Genomic DNA, 18,926 nt, shown 5'->3' with positions numbered 1-18,926 from the left:
CACCGTGTCATCCAGCCGTAAGCGTTCTCCAAGGAAAGTTATAATTAAGTGAGCACAGATAAAGTTGAGCTTATTGCTAAACCGGCTCGTCACTGTGTAGCAGGCAGCAGCAGACAGCGCTGGCAGCTTAATCAAAAATTAATGGGCGATATCACAAAAAGACAGTTTGAATGCACCAGCGGTCGGTACATGTTTACAACAAGGAGAGAGTATGTGGTTTTAAGTTCACTGAAGGCTTATATGTAAACCTTATTAATAATAATGATGATGACTTGGATTTAACTTGGACTTTACAGACTTCTTAAGATATAGTACCCAGTTTCAACTCCCCACACCTTAGCCAAACTGCCCTGGAGGTTTTTGATGAAAAAGGTCCCTTGCTAAAGTTCACAATGGGAGTATGAGCAGAAAGACCTGGAACCTCTAACCTTCAGATAAGATTAAAGGGCTCATATTACTCTATTTTCAGAGCTATGTTATAATATTGTTACTGTTACTCATCAAAAACATACCTAGAGTTGTGTTTTGTTTCATTCACACATGGTTAAAAAAAAACTTCAGCCTTAGAATCGCCAATCTCTACAGAAAAAAAAAGTTAACTACAACATCACAAGGTCGAACGAAGCATTTTGAGCTTTGGAGACAGCCTAATAATGCAGGATTACTCAAGCATGTATGAAACAAAACGCCACTCCAGGTATGTTTTTTGATGAAGTAAGAGCATTATAACATGGTTTAAAGCTCACAAGAATCCATTTTATGTAATGTACGACCTTTAATAAGATAAAATACCCCATTTTATATCTACTTCCTGGACCTTAGCCAAACTGCCCTGGGGTTTGTGAAGGAAAAAATGTCTTGCTGAAGTTCATAGTGGGAGCATGAGCAGAAAAAAGCTGGGACCACTAACCTTCAGATGACTGTACATAACTTAAATAATACACAATTCTGGATGCATGAGGTTTAACATTTCTTTCTTCTCTCCATCGAGTCCCTGGAAGATTTCACATTATGGCATTTATTCATTTATTTATTTACAGAGGCAGAGACGCATCTGTGGAGAGGTGACCCTGTAAACACAGTGAGAATTCATGTTTTTCAAGGTATATTTTAGCAGGGGACGGTGTCATTTTAGCAATAATTTTAGCAACACCTGTAATTGAATAAACTGAGTAAAGATAAGTTTAATACTATACAGGGAAACAATCCAGACAACGCAACATTTCAGTGGAGGTAAACAGGTGGTGTATCCCTCACCAGAAAAGTTACATACTGCACCTTTAAAATGTCATGTGCTTAGAAGTTTGTTTGAGAGTCACTATTGAGAGGCACTTCTTTACCGAAAGCACTATTACTTAAGTTCTGACCATAAAGCTAAACTATAACAGGTCTGAGTTTGCTGATGTGTGCATTGTGTCTCCATGGTAACTGCTGAACATCCCACCATAGAGATACACGTAGAACACCCTCAGCATTACGTCATTGCAAAGTATCAGTAGCACACATGTAAATTTCTCAAAAGAATGGAACATGACGAATTAAAATGGCAAGAATAAATCCCTGAGGTGATTATATGAGGGAAAAGAGTGAAGTGAAGCTAAAGTGGAGTAAAGGTACCTGCACTGTATGCTTTGCCCGTTATGTGAAGCCTTTTAATATTCTATACAAAAGATTTTCCATTTTAGTTTTTAATGAGTGATCCATCTCAAGTGGTGCCATGTTCCAAACCCTTCCAAGGCGAGTGTGGCGTTCTCATTCTCATTGTCCACAGCGGTAACAGGACGTGCTCATTATCCTCCACAGATTTACCCAGAGTTCAAGTTTAAATGATGCGCCGGCTCTGAAAGCGCAGCGGCAGACAGCACAGTGTGAGGACGGTGGGGCAGGGCCGTTCTGGGTTACATAATCGTGAAGCACACGTCAAAGGTCAACCAAATTTACTTTAACAGTCACGCTTGTCAATATTTTGTTCTGTCTTGAGCCCTGTTTCATCTATTGTAGATTTGTTTTTTTCCTAGTCTAGTTCAAGTTGAGTTTCCATGTGATCTATGTGTAAATGTAACTTGTTGTATTGTTGTATACTTTCGAGTAACATCACGCTCGGGTTGTTCTGAATCTCTATTGGAGGAATGTTCAGCAGTTACTATGGTGTCACAATGTACACATTAGCAAACACAGACAAATAAGTTGTAAGATAGTCTGAAAAATGTATTTAAAGGTCCTGTATTACACAAGCTTTAAGCCATGTTATAATGCTGTTTCCTCTTCCAAAACAGACCTGGAGTTGTGTTTTGTTTCATTCACGCATGTCTAAGTAACCCTTTATTACTAGTCTGTCTACATCATCAAAGCTCAAAATGCTCTGTTCCACCTTGTGATGTCATGTAGTGGTAATTTACTAACATTTAGTTCAGTAGAAATGGGCAATTCCTGGGCTGAAATTATCCAAATCATTTAGTCGAAGATGTATGGAGTTTAAAAACACAGTGGAGCTCTTCCTGTATCACCACATGACATCACAAGGAGTGTTTTCTGTCTGAGAGAAGAACTCATCTTAAATATACAGGATTTGTGTGTTAAAAATGTGTGAATAAAACAAAACACAACTCCAGGTATGTTTGTGATGAGGAAACAAAGTTATAAATGATAATATATAGTGCAATATGGGCCCTTCAAGCACGACTGAAGACTGAACAGAGGCTTTTGGGACCATGCTAACTTGAAACGATGTGCAAAATTGACATGCACGTCACAGATCCATAAAATTAACATTCACTCGCCCATGTCTTTTATGTTGAAGACTTGAGTGGAAATTATTAATGACATCTTTGATTGGCTTTAGGCTGCAATCTGGAGAGGTTAATCTTGTTCTTAGCGTAGAGACACGTTCAGAGGAAAACCGTGGTGGAATTCGTCTGTAAAGGTGTTTCAGAAAGTAATGAGATCAGTGCTCAGATAGGTGAAAAGAATGGATTTAGCCTTCAGCATTCAACCAGGCTGTTTGTTTTGAGATTTGATGTTTTATTCCTTTTTATTAGTCCTCACACTCAATTGAAAGTAATGTGTGTTTTTCTGCTAAAAATTGTGTTGTACTTTCACAGGGTTACTCAAATATTTTACTTTTCAAAATGTTGTATGCTACATCAAAGTAACACGCGCAAAGCAGCAATGAGTCAAAAATCTTTATTTTGTTTTTTAACAGAGGCAGGTTGGTTACATTTATTGAGTAACTAAAATGGTATTTCTCAGTTATATATTTTACCATGTAACAGTACTCTTAAGCTTTGGTTACTCTTCCCATTCTAAGTCTATTGCAAAGACTTTAATTTGACAATATTAAATCATTTAAAGGTGCACTGCACAACTTTTCTAGTGGAGGGTCCACCACCTTGTCTCCATGAAGATTTAATTGCTTTGCCTAGAATGTTTCATGATATGACATTCAACATATATACAATGCAGTAATTCCTTCTGTAAGTAGGGGGGACTTGATTCATCAGCCAGTTTCACTTCGTGGAAAGCATCTGACCTCGCAGCATTAGAATTTGTTTGCTTGATGGTAGTGGGTACGTTTTTTCATTTAACCAATCGCTGCTATTTGGTCGTGACGTATGTAATGCACCACTAACAGGGCTAACTGGTATATTAAGCTTTTCCCAAATCCCATAGGAAGAAGGGCAATAACGTCTTTCCCTTTGATAAAATTCACCAAACATTCTCTTTGTTCCGGCTTTAAATCCTCGATCATGGGAATCGTTGCCAACACAGAATATATGGCACTTCACTGATTGGCTGGTGCCTGGACTTCCGGAGTTCTTGCAAACTGTCTAGTGTATTCCAATTCCTGACCTAGTCACTGGAGAGAAATGAAATTGAGTGGAGGCACTAGGTGGCGCCAGCCTGGCTAAGGGGGGATTCTCATGTGTCATGCTGTAACCTGCTTTTCTCATAGTTTGGTTTAATCTATACTGTGAAATATTCCAGGCAAAGCAAGAACATTTCCATGGAGACAAGCAGGTGGTGGACCCTCCACTAGAAACCTTTAAAGATTTGTTTTTCTTATACGACTCCTTTACTGATTTAGTTTTTTCTCATGTTCTTTGTCTTATTTTAAACATATCTGAATCTGTGCATTATTTAAGGTTTGTTCCAATTAATCTTACTTTTTTACTCTTACTGGAGTAATTTCTTCAGTGGTACTATTTTTAGTAAAAAATGTATTTCTCTTCACACCTCTGGTATTTAATCACATAAAAATGTAGTTCATCACATTTATCCAGTTTCTTTTGTGCTTCCATTGACAGTGTGCAAAAAATAATTCTCCCATTCCCACTAGGTAATTGACAGGTAGATTTTAATATTCATTTGACTTGCTGTGGTTTGTCTCAACAGTAAAGCCAGTGGATCCTTTTGAGGAGGAATCATGAATAAATAAGCAATCTCCTCAATAAACATTTAGGCTTTGTTGACGTTAAGTGACAGGCGGAGGATGTGACTGGAGTGAAATATTAGCATTATACACATTTATGTCGGAAGGGTAGCCAGAAGATGGATGCAAAAGTAAACGCTAGAACAACAAAGCTGTCAAATGATGAATAATTGTACTTTGTGGAAAAAACTGAAGCCAATATCCAACCACTTTTAAGCAGATGCACTTACTAATGTTCCTGTGCATTCCAGTTGTCCATGAAAGTTGGATTTTCTGAGTTACGACTTATAAACGTGTGAAACACCCTTCCGACAATTCTGAGAACATTACACAGTCAGAGTAAAGAAATCCAATATGGCTTTTAGTGGAAGAAATGCAACAGTTATTATATTGTTTATACTTGTTATTTTCTCTTTAGTTGCCCCCTACTGTCCATCTGCTGTAAATGTGCCCCATGCTACTATTGATCCTCTGTAGTAGTGCTGTTATGTTAAAGGTGCACTGCGCAACTTTTCTGATGCAAGGTCTGCTACTTGTCTCCATGGAGATGTTATTGCTTTGCCTGGAATGTCCCATGATGTGGAATTAAACATATCAATCTTGCATTTGTTCATAATGGGTGTTTCTTTTGGTCAAAAATACATGAACTCCTTCTGTGAATAGAGGCGACTCTCCACAGATCTGAATTGTAATGTAGCATAGTGGTGTTACAGGCTTGTCTCCCTTGTGATAGATACGTTTAAGCTATACTGTGGAACATTTTATACACAGAGATAACATTTTCATGGAGACAGGGGGTGGACCCTACACTAGGAATGTTACACAGTTACACAGTTACGCAGTGCACCTATACATCTTTATGCAGTCAATGTCAACGAAAGCAAACTTGTATTTTGTCTGATTTGAACACTCTCTTAGTTTTTATAGCTTGGTTTGTATATTACAGTGCATTGCTCATTGTTTGTGAGACTGTCAAAGAGTTTTCAACTTTGAGGACAACTGGAACGCAGCATCAACTCTGAATTTTGACGAAGTAGTAAATAAATGTAAATGGTCACATTTTTCTAGCGCTTTTCCACCTTCTAGGCAAAGCGCTTTTCATACACCAGTGTAAGCAGACACTGGGAACAAGAGGGTTAAGTGTCTTGCCGAAGGACACAGCAACAGCATTCATCTGTGGGAGCTGGAATCGCACCGCCAATCTTCAGATCAGTGGACTCGCACTCTACCAATTGAGCTACTGTCACTTGTACAAGTAATACAATATAATATTTGTCAAGTTGGTAAAAAAAATGAAAGGGAACTTCTGCCATAATACATCAAATTACTCCTTTACATTGGAGAAATTTGACACAGCTATTTGGCAACCATTGAATGCAGTAGTCTTGTCCGCAGCACTTAGATTCACATGTTGATTGTAATAACACAAATAGAAGTTTAATGAAATGGCACTTAAGATTTAGAATGGCCAGTTCAATATATCTTTACTCTTCACATATATCTCTCTCTCATATTATATTACACCATTATTTTCATATAATCTAAATAGTTTATACTTTTGCTAAGGTCCATGAGGTGGTCTGTGTGGTATGGCCTTTAATCCCATTTGAAATCTTGACCCACGGTCTCATAAAACTTTATATTAAATGGTCTATAGAAGTCCTGGAGTTGCTCGATGACTTCCTGATCTATCTGAACATGAGTCCTGCCCTTTGATTTTCCCAGACACCTCGGCTGGCTGCTACTCTCCGGCTTCTTAAGACATGGGAATCCTTTGGTACGATTAAAATAGAAATGTTTATCCGAAATTATCCTTTTCAGTCCTAAAAAGTCCTGGACACGCCCCATTTCTCCAGCTGGATCTGTGATTAGTCGCTCCCCACTCACAAAGTGCATCTGGGAGGGTCGGAAATACTGCAGCCAGTTTTCCAAATGGATGATGTACATCCCAATCCGAATGGCATTCCAGGTTGTGTCGACGATTCCCAGGCTTTTGTTCTTGAAGGCAAGCTCTTCGAATGTGGGGAGGTTGGGTTTTTTGGACAGGGTCTGGGTGTAGTCCGAGATGGCTCTGGTGACCGGGTTTCTGACCACGACGATGAGCTTGGTCTGGTGGGACATACTGGAGATTCTTCTTGGAGCTTCCCTGGTGACAAAGTAGCTGGGAGTTTTCTCTAGTGTGATCTGGCTGTCCAGCGTTCTCGGCATTAGGCCCCTGGGGAAGAGAGACAAAGAGTCAGTGAGAAAAATAACACAACTTTGCAAGAAAAGTTTGAATTTAAACAATAACAGAATGTGATGAATAACTTATAGATGAACTTAGGTGGTTTTACCCTAGGTCTTGGTGGTATAAGATGATGATTTATACCTCGCTGAAAATATTTTCAAGAAGACTCCCGCACACTGTCTCTCTCTTGGTTCACTGTTATTAGTACAATGTTTCAGTCCCTCTGAGGACACTCCCTCCTGCTCCCTGCCCCTTGAGAGTAATCAACCAATCACAGCAATGAAAAAATATATTGCAAAATTACATTAACAATTAGACTACAATATTGTACATATAATTCACATTGCACCAGTCTCTCACATGTTTAATAATTAGAAAAATATAAAGAATATGATCATCGTTAAAAAGGTATTGCATTTAATTAAACATTTATTTTTTATTTTTTGCAAAATAAGTGGTGCAAGTGGGAGTATATGCATTTCATTACAACTTACAACACTTTATTTATTTTAATTATTTATATTTTTTTTTACATTTGTTTTACATTATTTAACTTTTCCCCTTTGCAACATAATTCCATATATCTTACTTCACATATTTGCTGTCTTCTGTAGGTATATAAAATGTAGAAAAGAGTTAAAATAAAGAAAAAAAACAACAAATGTAATAAGAAGATGTGTCCAAACATTTGTATTTACATTTAAGCACAAACGACATAATTTAGTTTTATTACAGATTACAACTTCATGTGGTATTAAGCCTGTGAACTGACGCAAAACTGAACCCTCCTACACTTGTATTGCATTATACTGTATAAAAGGTACATTTATCTTCACAATAACACCTTAAGGGTACTTGAGAAACTGAAAGATTGTACCCCAGCATATACATCATCATTATAATAATAATAATAATCTTGCAGCAACGTTGATAGCTTTGTATACCACTGCCAAATGTTCCGATTTGTCACATTTGTCATGTGCGTTTTCCCTGTTCATTGTAATGTGTCACTCGGCTGTGGCACTCCAATTCAATAAACATGATTAATAAGCACTTCCTGTTTCTGCCAACTCGATAAATGTAATGGCTGTATTTCTGATATATACATCCTCCGTATTTCCAAACTGTGTAAATTGTGTTTTTGCCTCATTCAGTTTATGATGAAGTCTCCCTGTACTTAATGGTGAAGACATTATGGCTAATCTCACTTCAATGCAACTGATACTTTGCAGCTGATATCATTGATGTTCCCTGTTGGCGTGATGCTAACTGGAGGCTCTGCTCTGTCTGAAGCTCTGTTACTCAAGTTTGACTTTAATCTGAGCATTCTTTTAACAAAAATCTGGTTTTGCTAGAAGTACAGGTGAGCTGATTGAAACATCTCTCACGCATAAAATTACAGTCACAAGCTAGATAGCATTAGCCAACAGTTTTTCAGGTAATCATTCTCATCTTTTTGTTGAAAATCAAACTCTAAGCAGGACCATGGATGCTCATATTGATCATAGTCTCCTGAAAATGTGTTTTTCAAATCCATTTTGTATTTTTTCACGAGTTTCAGACTTTTTTGTCAGTATTTGCTAATGTGTGCATTATGTCACCATGGTAACCCCTGAACAGTCCTCCATATACATCCATATAGAACACCCCAGTGTGATGTATCATTATCTAAGTGAAAAAAGATTAAGGCCCCCGCTATGTCTTTAATCCATTAGGAGGTTCAGACAGTTTCTCTGTTTTATGTATTTCTGTTTTCCTCTGAAACCAAACTATAAAATCCTTATTGCGAGATAGGGCCAGTGCATTTTAGTAGCAGCAGTTTTGTCCATATGCTGTTGTAGATTACATTCCTCTCTATTTCCAGTGCACAACAGTGGTGATTAAATAGCGCTGTTTCTTTATTATGACTGTGGGAATGCTTCGATTAAAAAGCTAACCTTTATCAGGGCTTTCTTTCTGGAGGTAGGGGTAGCCATAGGTTACCTCTAAAGTCCCGGCTGTATTGATCCATTTAGCTACACTTATGAATGCTGAGTCTGTGGCACTGCCTTAGGGCCACAACACAACTATTAATCTTTTATGAGAACAGCACCTTTTCAGCTGCAACACACACACATATTTCTTTATCTGAGTGTGTTGAATTCAAAGAAACGTATGCTTTAACTTGTTGGAGTGATACATTTTCATCACTGTTGTTGGTAGAAATTGGAAAGATGAGAGGAAAAAAGTATCACTCTAAACACAAGTGCTTAAAGTCCTGTTTTTGATTGCTGCTTGCCTTAGACAAAACTGAATATGAAAATATATCTTCAAAAACAAGACACAATAAGGATAAAGTACATTTTGAGCTTTCTATTACACAAAAAAGTTATTTAATCAAAAAACATACCAGAGGTTATAGTTTGGTTTGTCTATGCATGGCTATTTCTGCTGAAAACTGAAAACACTTTAACTCAAGGGTACATTATGTAGTTTTTAGGCAGAGGGTCCAAAATAATGTTGTTGTTTTGACTGGAATGTTCCACAGAATGGTATAACATTTCACCATCTCCATGGAGACAAGCAGGTGACAACAAACAATGTGGAATCTTCCAGGCAAAATTATCTTCATGAGACAAGCAGGTACCACAGGAAAACTTACATAGTGCACCTTTAATGTCCTATCTCCCAAATCCTCACCACACTAACAAATAATAAAAACATAATTTGAACATATTGTGTTCAGTTTTAATGAACAATAACAACTAACTCCTTAAATGGCCCATATTACGCTATTTACGGGGTTATAATGTTGTGTCCTCATCAAAAACATACCTGGAGTTGTGTTTTGTTTTGTTTCATTCACACAAACCCTGCATATTTAGGCCAAGTTCTTCTCTCAAACAGAAAACACTGTACCTTGTGACAGGAGATGTTCCACTGTGTTTTTAAACTCCATACTCACTCAAATCACTTGGATGATTTCAGCCCTGTTATATCTAATCTCTACTAAAGAAGAGGTAAAAGCTGTTATGTTGAAAACTACCGCTTCATGACTTGGGTTGAAAAGAGTGTTATCATTTTTTGAGATGTAAACAAACTAATAATAAAAGATTACTCAAACACGTGTGAATGAAACAAAACACAATTCCAGCTGTTTTTGATAAGATAACAACATTCTAACACGACTTCAAGCTCACAAGAATCAATTTTGCGTAATATAGGGCCTTTAAATAAAAGAAAATCTGAAGGCGAAGAAAATGCAATGTAAAAATATATATACACCCATTACACAAGAAGATACAGGTCAAACTGTCAGGGCCAATCTATTCACATTAGAAGACTTGGACTGTCCGTGTCTTTCTATAGCAGGAAGTTACATGGGCTAACCTTCGTCAGTTTATTGATTTCTACAGCTGTTGTGGTTGTTTACTCCCTGGGAATCTGAACGCTGCTAAATTACATGACAGTTTCTAAGAGGAGCCAGCACCAGAGAGGAATAATGATGAGGCCACTGTGGAGAGACGCCAATAAAAATCCAGGTAAGACATATCTACTTCTCTTGTGTTGGGATTTATCAGAACAATCTTACAATTTTGTGTAGACTGTTGTACTGCTCTGAGCTTCATTGCTGTCTACAGAGGAGCCTTGCCTTTCCCAAGTCTGCCTGTATAGTGAAATTAAGACATGCATGCCTGCTAGTGTAGCCTAAACTAGGTATTGCATTAGATTGTGGGCGATTATCTGCTACAGAAATAAACATATCTGCAACTATTTCAGTCTGAGTCTTGCACAGTTCTTCTTTTTAAATGTTTGTAAGTGAAACATGTTAAATTACCAGATTTTTTTCCCATGTAGTTGAGTAAAATGTGTCTTTCCAGAGTACAGATATAATGTATAAATTGCTATTGAGGTCAAAAAAAGAAAGCTGTGTATGTAATTATTGAACAATGCTTATAAATTAATTGCAATGAATAATTTGGATGCTCAGAATGCATAAGGTAAGTGCAATAACTTTGAACAAACCTTTAAAATTATTCTTGGGAAAAAAAACAAAACTAAATACTCTTTGTTCAGTATACCACAAAATGCATAATAGACCCATGACACTTCGACGCAAAAAATAAATACACATTCTTTGTTTTTATTCTTTATTTTTTCTCCCCAGTTCATCACTTTGTTAATGTGGTGTGTATGAAAACACTTCCCCGACCTGTTGAGGGTTGTTCCTATCAACCTATTTCAGGATGCTAACACCTCACAGCCTAATAAACACTCGCTGTTCTTTTTTTGAATTCTCATGAAAAGTCAGAGTTGTGTAATAGAGCAGCACCACTGGAGTCTAATATCTAAATTCATACTTAATACTTGTCATTTTATGTACTTTTTCGAACATTCTTAACCCTAATCCTAACCTTAACTCTAAATAACCCTCTAACCCTAACCACTCCCCCAACCCTAACCCTCTAAGACAAAGCTAACCCTAACCTCTAACCCTAACTTAACCCAAACCTAACCCTAACACTTTAACCCTCTAACTCTACCCTAACCCTCTAACCCTAACCTAACCCTGTGCCTGACTAACCCTAACTCCTAAGCCCCTAACTCTACCCTTACCCCCTAACCAAGTCCTAACTCTAACTAACCCTCTACCCTCAAACCTTACCTTAACCCTAAGTAAACCTAACTCCCCTTACCCTAACCCTCTAACCTAAACCTAACCCTATCCTTAATTAACCCTAACCCCAAACCCTCTAACCCAAACCTAACCCTAACTAACCCCAACTCTAATCCTATCCCTAACAAACCCTACCCTCTAACTCTCTAACACTATCCAAACCCTAGCCAACCCTAACTGACCCTAACCCTCTAACCCTACCTTAAAGGTTGTACAGAGGATTTCCCAAGGAAAGAGAAATACAGCGAGTGTTTGACCTTTTTCAAATGTTGTGCCCCCCCCTCCTCCACAGCTCCCTAAGTAGAAACGCCTCCTCCTTACGCTAGAAATCATGCTTGTTTACAGCTGGTGCACTTCAGAATTGCTGCACGAATTGCTGTTGAAGTGACCTGTCCAGAAGTAATTTAGAGACCATCGTGTCAGTCTTTAGATCCTTTGTCTGCTTCAGGGCGCACCATCGCTGGAAGAAATCTCCAAGAATCACCTTAGTTTGGTTTCGCTCCTTTTCCCCTTCTCTTCTTCTTCCAGCGACCTCAAAAACTGACTTTATTTGCGGTGAACTGGTCCTGGAATCACCACCGTTGCAACGAACTTTGTACTAACTGCGAGGAAGCTACAGTTCGTAAAAGCCGCTAAGAACCGCTGCTTTAGTTGAGGAAACTGCGTCTTGCATAAGTGGAACGCATGAAAGGCGAATGTAAACTGCGTGATCCCAGTGCGCCGGCGAGTCAGTTACGCTCGAAATGTAGGTAGTTTGATTGACATAGATAGAAGTAGCCTCGTTTTCTATTGGCTGATGTTTAGCTGGCTCCACCACGTCCACAGTTGATGAATTTTCATTCTTTTTTTCTTCATAGTTTGGTTGCTGCATCTCTATAAATGCTAGTCTGAACTTTCATTGACAATTTGAAACAAAAAAAACTCCTCGATACAACCTTTAACCCTAACTAACCCAAACTCCCCCTACCCTAACCTTCTAACCCAACTGTAACCCTAACTAACCCTAATCCTATCCCTAACAAACCCTACCCTCTAAACCTATCCAAACCCTAACCAACCCTAACTGACCCTAACCCTCTAACCTTCTAATTCTAACCCTCAAACCCTACCCTAGCCCTAACTAACCCTAACTCCTACTTCTAACATAACCCTAATTATGATTAAAAAGGAAACAGCTTGACACTCAATTTCAACACTACTATAACCATAAAAAATATAAATAAATAATCAATCAATAAACAAAGAAATAAATAAATGCATTAATTAATACTGCATGGCAAAGATATTCTTATTGGTTGCCACTCGGTTTCAGGAACAAGCCTTCACCAGATATTTTTTACTTTTTTCTTTCTTTAAACCACATTGTACAAACTGATAATAGACCCTGGTGCTCATGATTCCCCCATATCAAATGTGATTTTTTTTTTTTTTTCCTTTTTGACATTGCTACTTCTTGTTCATTTGCACTTCTACAAGGATATTGCTGTCTCATTTGAACAACACTTACCACAATGCCAGGTGTTGTAAATGAAAATACCCCCTTCCAAGTAATATTCAGTTTTCAACTGCAAAATAAACAGTGGCTCTTCTGTTCTCAGTGCACTCATTTGTGATGAGATTAGCCCTGTACCTCCAGATCCTCCTTGTAGCCCATTTAAGCGTGTCTAATGTCCCACCGGCCGCTGTGCATTCAAACGGATTGTTTAACGGACTGTAACCAAGCCAACAAGCGTGAGATATACAGGAAAACATGCAGCCAGTAGTCTCATCTTGGGTTCTCTTTCAGATCTAACTACACTGGTTTAATGTTGTATTTAATTAGTGCGCGGTGAGCTCTGATTCCTAATTGGCTGCTACCTCTTTAAAATGTATATTTTATACATTATAATGTTGTTTCCTCATCACAATCATACCTGGAGTTGTGTTTTGTTTCATTCAAAAAAATTAATACACAAATTCTGCATATGTAGTTCTGCACAGAGAAAACAGAAAACACGCTGTTCCACCTTGTGATGTCGTGGTAATGCAAAGAGTGCTCTTCTGTGTGTGTTTTTAACTCCATATACCTTCAATAAAATAAGATTAGATAGATAGGATTACTCAAACAAAATACAACTCCAGGTATGTCTTGGATGAGGTAACAACATTATAACATGGTTTAAAGCTCAGAAGAATACATTTTGTGTAACACAGGACCTTTAACACCTCAGCATTTGCTCTTGGTGGTTGTGAGCTCGGCATTTTACCATTTGCCCACTTGCACTTGCTATCCTCCATTGTAGATAAAACTGCTCTCAGGAGGGCTGGAAAAGTCAACAGCCAACCATGTTTTGTCGAGTTCTTCTACTGTGTAACCCCCTCATTCATCCAGGAGCGGTTAAAGGCAGAAAAGGTTTCAGAGGTAGTCACTGTTTTTGAAAATGTTTCAATTCAAAAGTCATTTTCAAGTCTACTTAAAATTGCACAAAATAATGATCCTTCGGTTTTGTATCAATGTGAACATTTGTATGTTTCAAACATAAGGTTTGAAAAAAAAAGTGTGATAAGAACAATGTTGCTTTTTGCAATGTTCCCAACATATTATGGAGGTCTATAAGTAACCTGCTGGCATTACCTAATTCATTTCAAAATATATTTCTTGAAAGCTGAAAGGTTTTTACTCTGCACTCTTCTCCTGTAATGTTAATTTCATGATGATTTGTTTGTATTGTGATTTTAAAGGTGTATTGTGTACCTTTTCTAGTAGAGGGTCCATCACCTGCTTGTTTCTATGGAGATGTCATTGCTCTACCTGGAAAATTCCAGAGTATGACATTAAATAGCTCTACCTTACATTTATTCTGTTCGGTGGTTTTATAGTTAAAAATATCTAGAAAACAGGCATTCTGACTGGGGGCAAGGTTGCCTCTCCAGAGATATGACCTGTAACTTACAGAATTAGCATTGTAAACAGTTTGAAGTGTGCACAGTAATTGAAATATAGGGATCAAGATCTAACGTATCAAATTACAGAAGAGACACTCAGAGCAGCCGAAATATAGCAAGTGTTCACATATCCATAAATTAAAAGAACCTTTTGGGTCAAACGAGAACATGGGCTGCCATTATACTGTGTTCTCCCCTCATTTACAACTGAACGAGCAACCACAGGTCAGCTACACGTAATGGGCAGATTTCCAGCTACTATAATGACCACATGTGTGTTTTCAATCAAAGAGGAGAGGAATAAGAAGTGCATTTTAATAAACACGTGCGGTGGAAGAGGCCAGGCTGCAGAGGCTCATTTAACTGCTCATTTGTGAGAGAGGAGAGGGACCAGAGCCAAGACAGAAACATGACCAACCATATGACAGCTGTCGGGAGCAGCCAGCAGCGGTCTGATCAGAGCAACATTGTGTTTGACTTCAAATGTGCATAGACAAATGATTGGAAATATGAATTTAAAATTGTAGTCAGAGATTTTATCAGTATTTCATCTGTTTTTGTCCTGTTGCCATGGTTAATAATTTCTGTTATTGAGCCGCTGGCTTTTTAATTCATTCATTCTTTCTTTCTTTCTTTCTTTTTTTTTTTTTTTTTTTCTCGAAGATATGCCTAATTGATTTTCAAATTTACTCTTAAATTAAAAAAGCCTCGTCTTGGTCTCTAATTTGAGCCTTATTTTATGCTGATTTGATTCTTGTTTAAAAGTCCTATATTACAAAAAACTGATTCTTGTAAGCCATATTGTTACCTCCTCAAAAACATGGAGTTGTGTTTAGTTTCATTCACACATGTTTGAGTAACTATTATTAGTCTGTCTACATCTCCAAAGCTCAAAATGCTCTGTTCCACCTTGTGATGTCATGTAGTAGTAGTTTTCAAGTTAACAGCTACTTTTTACCTTTTACCTTTAGTTCAGAGATTGGCAATTCCAGGGCTGAAATGACCCAAATGATTCCAGTGAAGATGTATCGAGTTTAAAAAACACAGTGGAGATGTCATGTATTTCCACATGACATCACAAGGTGGAACTTCAACCTGAGGGAAGAACTCAGCCTAAATTTGGAGAGTTTGTGTGGTAAACATGTATGAATGAAACAAAACACAACTCCAGGTATGTTTTTGATGAAAAAATAAGATTACATCTTAAATCAGAAAATAGCATAATATAGGCCCTTTAATATTATGATTTGTAATCCTTACATTAAAGGGCCTTAACCCCATTTTGAACCATGAGTGTAATAGAACTTGTTTTAGAATTTACTGTCACTCAGTTCACTCAGTCTTGTCTCTCATTTTGATTTTTGAACCATGATAGAAAAACAATTGTCTAGTTGCTGGCAGTTGTTCCCTCATGGTTCCCATCCAACAAAGTCTTTGATTGGATAAAATTGTCTGTCCCTCTCAATTGCTTTCAAAATGCTTTTTCAAATAAAACACCATTATCACTGAATCTCAGTTTCTTTCCACAAATAGGAACTTTTACAATGTACCACAAATCTAAACTAAAACTCAAGTATAATAGGCCTTTAATACAAAAATTTAAAAAGTCCTCTATTACACTTTTTTCTGATCTGTTACAATTTTGTTTCCTTATTAAAAACATACCTGGAGTTGTATATGTTTTATTTCACTCATACACCACCTGCATATTTAGGCTTTGAGTTCCTCTCTCAAATAGAAAACACCTTGTGATGTCATGTGGTAATACAGGAAGTGCTCCCCTGTGTTTTGAAACTCCATACATCTTCACTAGATTTGGATTAGATTTGGTAGATTTCAGCTCTGGAATCGCCAGTGTCGCCAAGGTAAAAGTTAGCGGCTGAAAACTACAACTACATGACATGACGATGTGGAACAGAGCATTTTGAGCTTTGGGCTACGTTTATATGATGACGGTCTGAACAGAAGTAAAAGTGGCGTTTTCACTTTTTATTCCGTGTTTAGACAAGCGTTTTCTGGACCAAATCTGCATGCATACGGTGACCCAAAAGTGTGTGGAATTTGATTGGGTATGCATGCCATCTGACAAGTTTGTTTCTATGTACTGTAAGTATGTGACGTAAATGCATACACGACGTGGGCAGATCTGACCAGAGTTTTGTGTCTTGGGCAGTGCAGACGGAAACGCTACAGCAGAGGCGGAACATATGCAACTTTTCTGCTCTGGAAGGTGGTATCAGATTTTTGTATTTTTAAGCCCAAAAAACAGCGTCACCGTTTAAATGAAAGGCACTTCCGATAAAATATTTTGTTGTTTTTAAAAGCAATGTTCTCGTGTAAACAGGCCCTTGGAGATGTAATAACTCAAACATGTGTGAATAAAACAAAACAGAACTGCAGGTATGTTTTGAATGAGGTAATATCATTCTTACATGGCTTAAAGCTCAGAAGAGTCAATGTTGTGTAGAATAGGATCTACTGTATAAAGGAGTAACATGGAAAGCCAATTATGTTCGACTAGTATACTTACTGTAGAGTGAAAAGTTTGAAAATTACTGCGTAGTCTTATTCTAAACATATTCATGAAATTTAGCGATTTATCAATGAGCAGACATCTGAGCCAGGCGTTTTTAAATGTATTTAATCAGCACAGCTTGCACACCTTATTTGCCCAGGGTCTATGATTTATTGGAGGTTTCACAGTGCTAAATACACTGTAGCTAAATGGGCAGTCTTCTTCTTGATTCTTAGTGAAAGTTGAAGTCAGATCACATTACAGGCTTCACTCTGACATTTTAATCACATTGAGGAAATTAAGTTAGGTGTGAGTGGATCTGTCCACTACTGTAGCAGAGACCTGTTAGAGTGTGAGCGCGTGGGTGAGAGACAATTTGTTCAAGACGGTTAAACAGAACTTTTAACTGAACAGTTGGCTCCAGGATCTAAATCTGATGACAGTAATTACATCAGTGTGGTTTTACTTTTGGAGAAGAGATAAAAGGGCCTTAAAATATTCAATCATGATAAATTGTGTAAATATATGTAGGCCTATAACTTAGCCCCTCTAGCCTTCTCTATTATAAATTTGATTAAATTTTTACTACAAAAATGCTCAAAAATGTACCGATTAACTGACAAATTTAAATTGATTGACTCATTAATTGAAAGTTAGCTGATGTAAGGATGAAATCTTTCTCTGCTCCTCTCTAGTTGCATATTAAATTTACAACAGTGCTTTCCATATAAAGATGCTTTCCATATATTGGAGCTTCCAATGTTTTCGTTAAGTGATATACAACTGACTTCTAGTACTCCCTGTTCTATTTGAGCACATAAAGCAGCCACGAGTTTCATATATGTACTTTTACCTTATATGTATATTCTCTTTACCAAGGGTTATGTGTACACACACCCATTGTACTCATTATCATAAACTATAAATACTGATGTCTGAGTCTCCCTGGGCCGCTAGTGAAGATGTAACATGAAACATCCTGATGTTATTAAACTTTTTTCACATAATCTGGCTATGGAATCAATTCTTATCAACCACATTCTCCTAATAACATTTGATTTGAAATCTGTGAAAAGAGAAGATAGATAAATAGATAAGATACTTTATTGATCCAGAAGGAAATTCAAAGTTTGGCAGCAGCAACATAGAAACAAATATAGTAACATAGCAGTCCATCCTCCTCATTCATCAGCTGGAGGAAGTAGAGAGTATTTACAGTTTTCTAACTAGTTATTAACCATCACAAACACTTTTAATTGTATAGTATTTACATACATATATTTTGGGCACAGTTTTAGAACAGCTTGGCAGAAAGAAAAGTACAGAAGGACTGACCACAACCGTACACATGCAGCTAATCCGCTCGCATTGCAAAGCACTGTATAGCCTCTTTATGAGCTTGTGATTGCTAAAATGTTTACAGTTGTATACAGACAGCGCACAGCTCACTGATTTTATCTCAACGGGCTGCTTTGACAATATACTCAATGGGGGATTTGTTTTCTCCTTTATAAAAGAAAAGTGGGATAATACAGCTTTAAAGGAGACATATTGTGCTTGTGCCTGATATACAGTTATGACACCTGTGGAACATACGTGGATCATGTATGTACGGACATTTTAAATCTCAATATTGATAACATGACTTCATAAAAAAACAAAAAAAAAAAAACAAAACAACACAAGTTGGCTGATTTCCATGTTAGAAAACTACTGTTCCCAATGTGACTTGATGTTGCCCTAAACATCCTTACAACAAAACGCTGTGAAGTTGTCAGCACCTCTGATGGATAGCTGCACATAACGTGGATTTCTTAGTGGATTTCTTTGTCATATGTACCAAAATAAACAGACGATGCTATCACTGATCAATAAAAATAAAATTGTAGAACGAAGTAAGTACAGAGCGTTGGGTGTATACAGGTGGCAATAAAAACAGGGGGTTAATAGGAACAATGACATTGTGAAAACAGATAACTCAAACATGCACAAATTATGCTCAATACAACTTCAAAAATGTAAATAAAGAGGAAACAACAATAACATAGTTAAAAGCTATGAAAAAAGTCAAGTTTTCCAACCTTGATTTTCTTTCTTTCTACCTACATTTTAGTATCAAGAGCTGTCTTAATCAAGTTACTGCCCTTAAACAGATAAACCTCAAAACTAGTTT

At 37.4% G+C, this 18,926-nt stretch overlaps 1 protein-coding gene across 1 annotated transcript in view; it reads right to left on the bottom strand.

The window, feature by feature from the left end:
- Positions 1–6,025: 6,025 nt before the first annotated feature.
- hs3st2 (heparan sulfate (glucosamine) 3-O-sulfotransferase 2) overlaps positions 6,026–18,926 on the bottom strand; it is a 31,359-nt gene continuing 18,458 nt past the window's right edge. The window contains exon 2 of the mRNA XM_020934701.1: positions 6,026–6,644. Coding sequence (XP_020790360.1) covers positions 6,026–6,644 — 619 coding nt within the window. The remainder of the gene's footprint in view (positions 6,645–18,926) is intronic.

This window comes from Boleophthalmus pectinirostris, unplaced genomic scaffold (assembly GCF_026225935.1).
Source record: "Boleophthalmus pectinirostris isolate CB_2022bp ecotype Guang Dong unplaced genomic scaffold, ASM2622593v1 HiC_scaffold_17, whole genome shotgun sequence".
NCBI lineage: Eukaryota > Metazoa > Chordata > Actinopteri > Gobiiformes > Gobiidae > Boleophthalmus > Boleophthalmus pectinirostris.
This window is presented reverse-complemented; position numbering and strand designations above follow the sequence as displayed.